We start from the raw sequence: 9,549 nt of genomic DNA, 5'->3' as shown, positions 1-9,549 counted from the left end.
GCTACTAACAGACTCTGATTCCATGAGACTTTTTCTTTCTTACAGCGCAGGTGTGCATTGGAATCATTGTGATGTTGATCATCCACAACTATTGGTTCCTTTATATCCCTTATTTCACGTGGCTTTACTTTGACTGGCGTACCCCAGAGCAAGGAGGCAGGAGATCCAACTGGGTCAGAAATTGGACTGTTTGGAAATACTTTAAGGACTATTTTCCAATCCATGTGAGTACGATTGTTTTATAAAGTATTATTTTGAGTTAGCAAAAGAGGGGAAATTTGTTTTCGTCACATATACCTCAAGCTTCTTTTTCAGAGGGGGCGTCTAAGTCTGTTTTGTGCTGCTATGATAGAATACTAAAGACTAGGTACTTTATAAAGAAAACAAATTTGTGTCTCACAGTTCTAGAGGCTGGAAAGGCCAACACCAAAGATGTTGGCATCTGGCAAGAGCCTTCCTGCTGCATCAGCCCATAGCTGGAAGGGCAGGAGAGGCCAAGAAAGAACAAGAACGAGTTGAATTCATTCTTCTTCTTTTTTTTTTTTTCCTGGAGACAGAGTCTCGCTCTGTCACCCAGGCTGGAGTGCAGTGGTGCAATCTTGGCTCGCTGCAGCCTCCGCCTCCCGGGTTCAAGCAATTCTGACTCAGCCTCCCTAGTAGCTGTGACTACAGGTGCAGGCCACCACACCCAGCTAATTTTTGTATCTTTAGTAGAGACAGGGTTTGACCATATTGGCCAGGCTGGTCTCGAACTCCTGACCTTGTGATCTGCCCACCTCGACCTCCCAAAATGCTGGAATTACAGGTGTGAGCCACTGCGCCTGGCCGAATTCCTTATTTTATAAGGAACTCACTCCCAAGATAACAAACCTACTTCTGTGATAATCCATTCACTCTGCTTTCATGGCCTAATCGCCTCTCATTGGGCCCCACCTCCCAACACTGTTGGATTAGGGATTAAGTTTTTAAACATTTACTTTTGGAGGGACACATTGAAACCATAGCAGAGAGAAAGGCTGCAGTTCAGTTCCAATTACTCAATGAACTCTCAGCTGACTTGACAAAATCTAGAAGGCAGTATATAAAGGGATCAGGGCTCAGAAGACAGTTTAGAAATTTGGAAACAGCTCCAATCCAGGGAGCTAAAACGAGTCATGTTCTCCGTTTTCTCTTGACATAAAAACTAGTCCTTTTGTTGCTCATTGGAAAATAGTAAGGGAACTTCCTTTTTTTTTCTTTCTTTAATCTCAATATGAATGCACTGTAGCTCATTAAAACTCAAGATTTGGATCCAAGTCACAACTATATATTTGGGTTTCACCCCCATGGAGTCCTCGTGGCTGGAGCCTTTGGAAACTTTTGTACAAATTATTCCGACTTCAAGGAGCTGTTTCCTGGCTTTACTGCATATCTTCATGTGCTGCCATTTTGGTTCCGGTGTCCTCTCTTCCGAGAATATCTGATGAGCAGTGGTAAGTGATGGCAGATCACTGCTTCCACAGGGTAGCAGGAGCACACAGAACATTCCCTCCCGAGCCCATGTGTGTTTATGGTTTCTTAGAGTAAAACCTGTTTTTTGGGATTTTTTTTTTTAACTGGCATATTTATTAATTTCTCAGTTTGTGAAAATGTCCTTAATTTGTTGACGAATCAAATGAATTTCAACTTTGATTGCTATGCAAAAAACAGAAGATAATCTGCTTTGCACTGAACTTTATACAGTTCAACTGCATATAGGCAACATGCTATATAAGAAAAGATTACTAACTGAACTACAGGTATTAAATACTGAAAAGAGTTAACTGTTTATTATAATTTATTTTATTTAACAATCTAGGAAGTTCACAGCCATCAGCAGTTCTAGTGCAATTTCAGGTGCAATTGGGAATTCAGGAATCTCAGTGGAGCTGTTAGTGTAGCGAACCTTGTATGTAAAATACATGCATACTTTTGATAGCACATGTGGAGGTATCGCTCTAAAATTGACCTCATTGGTTTCGTTCTCAGCAAATTGACCTGGGCCACTCAACATGGCTTTTATTGTGCCTGATGTTAATGCATGTTCTCTTTTTACAATAAATTCATGGCCATCAGATGATATCAATTTGACATACATGGCATCAGGGCCTTCACAGCCACCATAGGTTTTCTCCTCTCCATCCATTTTGTTCTTATGAAAAATTCTACTTTGCTTCCCCAGGAACTTTAGCAGTTTCTCGTCAGCCCGGCAGCCACCGCAGCTGGGTCCCCACGTACCGCCACAGCCCCTATTCCAGGGCTGCCCCCCAACCCCTCGGACTTTTTTTTGAGACAGAGTTTTTGCTTTTGTTGCCCAAGCTGGAGTCTAGTGGCACAATCTCACTTCACTGCAACCTCTGCTTCCCAGATTCAAACAATTCTCCTGTCTCAGCCTCCCGAGTAGCAGGGATTACAGGCGTGCGCCACCACACCTGGCTAATTTTTGTATTTTTGGTAGAGATGGGGTTTCTCCATGTTGGTCAGGCTGGTCTTGAGCTCCTGACCTCAGGTGATCCACCCACCTTGGCCTCCCAAAGTGCTGGGATTACAGGCGTGAGCCACCGCACCAGCCAAAACCTGGTTTAGCCTCATCTGGCACTTCCTATGCTGTCTAGGGGTTTCCTGCCCTCCCCCACTGGACTGTAAGTGTCAGAAAGACATAGACTATGTCCTTTTTTTTTGTTCTATCCCAAGTATCTAGCATGGTGCCTGGAACATAGGAATGGTCAATGAATATTAACACAATGAACAAATAAAGTAATGAGTGCATTTTGTGTATTCAGGTGTAGAAAAAGAAATCATGGATCAAGTAAGTGACAAATGACACCCTTGGAGAGGCACCATGCCTGCTGTTACGAATACCAGAAATGGAAAATGTCTTTTGTTGTGTCTTGAAGTAACAGCAGTGATAAAACTAAACATATTCAACTGGCTGTCTTCCTAGATTAAAAATAACTTGGCTCAGAAATAAGAGTTCAGGCCGGGTGCCGTGGCTCACGCCTGTGATCCCAGCACTTTAGGAGGCTGAAGTGGGCAGATCTCTTGAGCCCAGGAGGTTGAGACCAGCCTGGCCTACATGGCAAAACCCCATCTCTACAAAAAATGCAAACATTAGCCAGGCATGGTGGCACATACCTGTAGTCCCAGCTACTCAGGAGGCTAAGGTAGAAGGATCACCTGAGCCCGGGTGATCAGTCAAGGCTGCAATAACTGGAGATGGTGCCCCTGCACTCCAGCCTGGGTGACAGAGCGAGGACCCGTCACAAATAAAAAAAATAAATAAGACGAGCCGAGCGTGTTTGTGGTTCACGCCTGTAATCCCAGCACTTTGGGAGGCTGAAGTGGGCGGTTCACCTGAGGTCAGGAGTTTGAGACCAGCCTGACCAAATAGTGAAACCCTGTCTCTAGTAAAAAAATACAAAAATTAGCCAGGCGTGGTATCAGGCACCTGTAATCCCAGTTACTTGGGAGGCCGAGGCAGGAGAATTGCTTGAACCCAGGAGGCAGAGGTTGCAGATGAGCCAAGATTGCACCATTGCACTCCAGCGTAGGGGACAAGAGTGAGACTTGGTCTCAATAAATAAATATCAAAATACAAAAATTAGGGCATGGTAGCGGGTGCCTGTAATCCCCGGTTCTCAGAAGGCTGAGGTGGGATAATTGCTTGAACCCAGGAGGTGGAAGTTGCAGTGAGCCAACATGGTGCCACTGCACTCCAGCGTGGGCGACAGAGCGAGACTCCGTTTCAAAAAATAAAGAAAAAAAAGAATTCTTCATGGTATTCCAGATTTTTATTACTTCCTGTGAATTTATATACCTAGTAGGCTATTATTGAGCACCCTAGGACCAGGATTCACGGCTGGGTTTTCAGGTTCTGTTTTCTCAGTCCAGTCTGAGCCAGAGGGCACACTAGAGGGCGCAGTAAACCCTCCAAGCTACCAGAAGATCTTGTATCTAACCTGCAGAGGGTGCACGATCCCCTTCTTCACCACCAAAGGTTGCGGGTGGGGGTGGGGGGGTGGGGTGGGGATTACTTCTCTTCCTTGTTTTGAATACATTGTGTTAGAGTTTTAGAAAATTACAGGGAAAAATGTTTAAATTTCACAAAATCACAGAAACATTTAAAGTGTACTGCTTGCTTATTCAAAGCATTGTCACATCACAGGTGAGTTTCAGTCATATAGTTGAGAGCAGGTTTGGCAAATTCATGGCACTAGAGATGTAGGAACCTGCTTCTCCATGGCCATGTCAGACACATATACTCCATCTTAGAGTCTTTCTCCATGTAGTGCCCCTACAGCTACTGCAGTCTACTAACGTTGGCTTTGGAGAGGAAACCTGTTTGCAATCACAGGTTTCTTATATATATATATATATTTTAAGTTCTGGGGTACATGTGCAGAACGTGCAGGTTTGTTACATAGGTATACACGTGCCATGGTGGTGGCGGCGTCCATCACCCCGTCATCTGCATTAGGTATTTTTCCTAGTGCTATCCCTCCCCTATCCCCCCACCCCCCAACAGGCCCCGTGTGTGATGTTCCACTCCCTGTGTCCATGTGTTCTCATTGTTCAACTCCTACTTATGAATGAGAACATGAGGCGTTTGGTTTTCTGTTCCTGTGTGTGTTTGCTAAGAATGATGGTTTCCAGCTTCATCCATGGCCCTGCAAAGGACATGAACTCATCCTTATTTATGGCTGCATAGTATTCCATGGTGTATATGTGCCACATTTTCTTTATCCAGTCTATCATTTATGGGCATTTGGGTTGGTTCCAAGTATTTGCTATTGTGGACATGCCTGAATAAACGTATGTGTGCATCTCTGTCTTTGTAACAGAATGCAATCACTGGTTTCTGACATCATGAATTCTTTTCTGTGTTATAACCTTCAGTTATTTCAGAATAGAAATATTCAAACTTTTAGGTGGTAGAGGTTTAGACTCTCCTTGTCTCTAAGTCTAGAAAGTTCTCTATATTTCCTAGAACTAGCTTTCTAGGACAGCCCTTGGTCCAAGGCTGCCCCTCTTCACTCTGCCTGCCCAAGTGGCTGCCTCTCTTGGTGTGAAAGACTGGCAGACATAGGCACCAGAGCTCACGTAGTAAGGAATCATGGGGCTTCAGAGGGCCTTTGCTGATGGCAGTCTGTTTTGCTCTTACCCAAGAGGATTCTGCATCTGCAAGTCCTTCTAAATCCCACCTCCAGCCCGTTCCTCTGGTCCCATTTTGGTGTATCTATACCCATCAGGTGTCAGCCAGAGCTGACTGTGTTTCAGGGTTCATATTCCTTTCTGTTTACTCCTTAAGGCTGGACAGGTAACAGGATCAGATCATGACAACCTTATATATCATACAGACGACTTTAGATTTTATCTTGTAGATAAGCCATGGAGAACTTGGAGGGATTTTGAGCAAAGGAGGGATCTGATGGATTTTGTGTGATAGAAAGATAATTCAGGTGACAGACTGGAGAGTGGTTAGAGGTGGGTAGTCCTGGAGATTGTGATGATAGAAGGGACCTGTTGAGTGATGAAGGGAGAGGTGATAAGGGCTGAGCTAACATTGGCAATGGCACTGGAGATACAGAACAAGAGATTAATATTAAAAATATCTGATAGAGTCACTAAGACTTAGTGATGGATTCATCCTCACGAAGACAGCCACTGTATTTTGTCATTATTATCAATATCTAGCCCAGTACCTGGCCTGTAGCAGGTGCTCAATAAATGCTTTTAAATGAATGAATGATCAGTCAATGTGGCGGCTAAGAAAGGGAAACGTGGCTACATATGGAAGAAGTTGTGTTTTGACCAGATAGACAATGGTCCCATTCACCTGGATAAATAGTGTTGGAAGAGGGACCACTTTGAGGGAGAATTTAATGCATTTGGTTTGGAGATGTGTAATTTGAGGTGTCTTAGAGTTGTCAATGTAGAGATGTCAGTTAGGCAATTGGAGATATGGGCCTGGAACCTCAGGAGGAAGATCTCCTGACAGATGGATTTGGGAGAACTCAGCACACATAAGTGGTGCTTAAATCCACGGGTGTTAGAGGACAAGAGAGATAATGAAGGACCTCTAAGAAATAGCAGCATTGGGCCAGGCATGGTGGCTCACACGTGTAATCCCAGCACTTTGGGAAGCTGAGGTGGGTGGATCACCTGAGGTCGAGAGTTTGAGACCAGCCTGACCAACATGAAGAAACCCCATCTCTACTAAAAATACAAAAAGTAGCTGGGTGTGGTGGTGTGCGCCCGTAATCCCAGCTACTCGGGAGGCTGAGGCAGGAGAATCACTTGAACCTGGGAGGTGAAGGTTGCGATGAGCCGAGATGGCACCATTGCACTCCAGCCTGGGCAACAAGAGTGAAACTCCATCTAAAAAAAAGAAAGAAAAAAAAATAGCAGTGTTGAAGGATGGCCTGAAGACAGGGATACTGAGGGAAAACTGCGAAGTGGCCAGAGGCCAGAGCCAGGTGTGTGGAAACCCAAGAGGCCCTCTTCCTGGTGGGAGAGATGCACCCAGCTGTCACTCAGGTTCACACAGAACAGAATGGCACGCTTTGACCACAGTGAAGGTTCAAACCAGTCTAGGCAGGCTCAGGTTCTCCATCTCTAACCTAGAATCCTCTACCTCTTAAGAGGATAGTTGGTCATTCAGAATCCTGTCATAATTCCTCCCGTAATAGAAACCCAGAGTAAAATTAGCATATCATTTCCTTCAAGAGATGTGATATGCTATGTCTTTATAAAGCCTGTCTAACACATTCTGTTATGACTGAATAAAAATGGATAAAGCCCAGAATGGAAGGAAACATAAGACATTAAAAAGTGATTATTTCTGAAATGTAGGTCAAGAGTGGTTTGTATTTTTGTCTTTGTTCTTTTCTATATTTTCCTCCAAAAGCATGCAGATCATGTAAAATCTGAAAAGGAATCTTTTAAGTTATTTTTACATCAGAAAGCCTGAAATACAGACTGAACAATTATCTGTTTTAAATGAACAATTTACAAAGTCAGACTACACATTTTGGAAATGTGTAGAGAGAGCTGGCAAGTGATCGAGGTTGTCAAATGTCTTGATTTTTATTTTATTTTATTTTTTTTACTGTTTGTATTAGTTCATTTTCACACTGCTGATACCCAAGGCATACCCAAGACTGGGAAGAAAAAGAGATTTGATGAACTTATAGTTCCACATGGCTAGGGAGGCCTCATAATCATGGTGGAAAGCAAGGAGGAGCAAGTCACGTCTTACATGGATGGCGGCAGGCAAAGAGAGAGAGGTTGTGCAAGAGAACTCCTGTTTATAAAACCGTCAGATCTCACGAGACTTATTCGCTATCATGAGAACGGCATGAGAAAGACCAGCCCCCATGATTCAGTTATCTCCAACTTGGTCCCTTTCACGACACAAAGGAATTGTGGGAGTTACAACTCAAGATGAGATTTAGGTGGGGACACAGCCAAACGCGGTGGCTCACGCCTGTAATCCCAGCACTTTGGGAGGCCGAGGCGGGTGGATCACAAGGTCAAGAGATCGAGACCATCCTGGTCAACATGGTGAAACCCCGTCTCTACTAAAAATACAAAAATTAGCTGGGCATGGTGGCGCAGCCTGTAGTCCCAGCTACTCGGGAGGCTGAGGTAGGAGAATTGCCTGAACCCAAGAGGTGGAGGTTGCAGTGAGCTGAGATCACGCCATTGCACTCCAGCCTGGGTAACAAGAGTGAAACTCTGTCTCAAAAACAAAAAAAAACAGAAAAGTAATATCACATTTATGTTAGAAATCCAGGTTTGGAAAATAATATCCATATAGAATATCTGAAAACAGGCCGTTGTATATTCAGAAAATCCACTGCAGCCTCTTGGAGAATATACCTTTTGGTTCTGTGTAAAAATTCACCAGGGTAAGTATCAAGACCACCACATACAGCTGTGTAGGTTGTGCACTGAACAACTCTAGGGGCTGGGGATTCTTTTACTTAGAATGCAGTATAAATGGTATCCTGTAGAGTTCAGCAGTGCACAGCCTACCTAAAGAAGCAAGTGGTAGACCTAGTAATAATTAGATGACATTTTAAAGACCTAGCCCAATTACCTGCCAAAATGCTAACTTATTAATAGAATGCATTACTAAAGATTTGGCTATGAAAAATTACAAACCTGCAAAGTGCTCCAGAGGTAAGCAGTGTAGGAAATGTTGTTAAATGTTTACTATTGTCATGGAAGATTATGATAAAACATAATTTATTTAAAAGGATAATTAGTTACACTTTTTGTTTTATTCACTAAGGGCCAGTTTCAGTTTCCAAGAAAAGTGTGTCCTATGTGCTAAGCAAGGACGGAGGTGGAAACATCTCTGTCATTGTCCTTGGGGGTGCAGAAGAATCACTGGATGCCCATCCTGGAAAATTCACTCTGTTCATCCGCCAGCGGAAAGGATTTGTTAAAATTGCTTTGACCCAAGGGTAAGTGGCTTTTTGAATAAAGTAGTGGGTCAGGAAAGTTAAGACGTTACTGAACAAACCAGGAAGAAGTAAGGTGATTTTCTAGCCCTTAAAGACCTCCTCCAAGTCGATCTGACAATAAACGCAGGTGTGGAAGTTCTTGGGGAATGGAATATGACCTTGTTACCACAGTAGCCCAATGCCATGACATTCAGCCATTAAACTTCACTCTAAAAGCAAAACAACGAGAACAACAATAAACACCAACATTCTTCCTATACACACAGTGTACTTTTCCAGCCAAATAAACAAACAGTAGCCTTCACTCTGCTACCAGGCTGGAGTGCAGTGGCGCGATCTTGGCTCATTGCAACCTCCACCTCCCGGGTTCAAGCCATTCTCCTGCCTCAGCCTCTCGAGTAGCTGGGATTACAGGCACGTGCCACAGCACCCAGCTAATTTTTGTATTTTTAGTAGAGACAAGGTTTCACCATGTGTGCCAGGATGGTCTTGATCTGTTGACCTTGTGATCCACCCACCTTGGCCTTGCAAAGTGCTGGGATTACAGACGTGAGCCACTGCACCCGGCCTGGAACCTTTCTCTTCTTTTCTTTTTTTGAGACAGGATCTCCTTCTTGTTGCCCAGGCTGGAGTGCAGTGGCATGATCTTGGCTCACTGAACCTCTGCCTCCTGGGTTCAAGCAATTATCCTGCCTCAGCCTTCCGAGTAGCTGGGATTACAGGCATATGCCACCACGCACTGCTAATTGTTTTATATTTTTAGTAGAGACGGGGTTTCTCCATGTTGGTCAGGCTGGTTTCAAACTCCCAACCAGGTAATCTGCACACCTTGGCCTCCCAAAGGGCTGGAATTACAGGTATGAGCCACTGTGCCCGATCACCTAGAACCCTAATTTTCTATAGAATACAATTCCATCCATCAATGGCTAGCCTACTGAAGTTCCTTCCCAAAGAATGTCAAGTTTAAGGCAGTTTCAATGAACATGAAGTTACCAATATAGAAAGGCTTGGGCACTTTAAAAAAAATTTTAAGGATTTGTCGCAAGAGTCTGCTGGACGG

At 43.9% G+C, this 9,549-nt stretch overlaps 2 protein-coding genes across 3 annotated transcripts in view; one reads left to right on the top strand and one right to left on the bottom strand.

The window, feature by feature from the left end:
- MOGAT1 (monoacylglycerol O-acyltransferase 1) overlaps positions 1-9,549 on the top strand; it is a 60,207-nt gene that overhangs the window by 31,793 nt on the left and 18,865 nt on the right. For both annotated transcript variants that reach the window (XM_064372949.1, XM_064372950.1), the window contains exons 2-4: positions 46-224; positions 1,268-1,472; positions 8,315-8,489. In XM_064372949.1, coding sequence (XP_064229019.1) covers positions 46-224; positions 1,268-1,472; positions 8,315-8,489 — 559 coding nt within the window. The remainder of the gene's footprint in view (positions 1-45; positions 225-1,267; positions 1,473-8,314; positions 8,490-9,549) is intronic.
- Positions 1,782-2,273, bottom strand: LOC105712920 (elongin-C-like). Its single transcript, XM_064372951.1, has one exon. The coding sequence runs from the start codon at positions 2,162-2,164 to the stop codon at positions 1,826-1,828; it is 339 nt and encodes a 112-aa protein (XP_064229021.1). The 5' UTR covers positions 2,165-2,273; the 3' UTR covers positions 1,782-1,825.

Source organism: Aotus nancymaae, unplaced genomic scaffold, assembly GCF_030222135.1.
Source record: "Aotus nancymaae isolate 86718 unplaced genomic scaffold, 86718_ANA_hifiasm-v0.15.2.pri h1tg000008l, whole genome shotgun sequence".
NCBI lineage: Eukaryota > Metazoa > Chordata > Mammalia > Primates > Aotidae > Aotus > Aotus nancymaae.
This window is presented reverse-complemented; position numbering and strand designations above follow the sequence as displayed.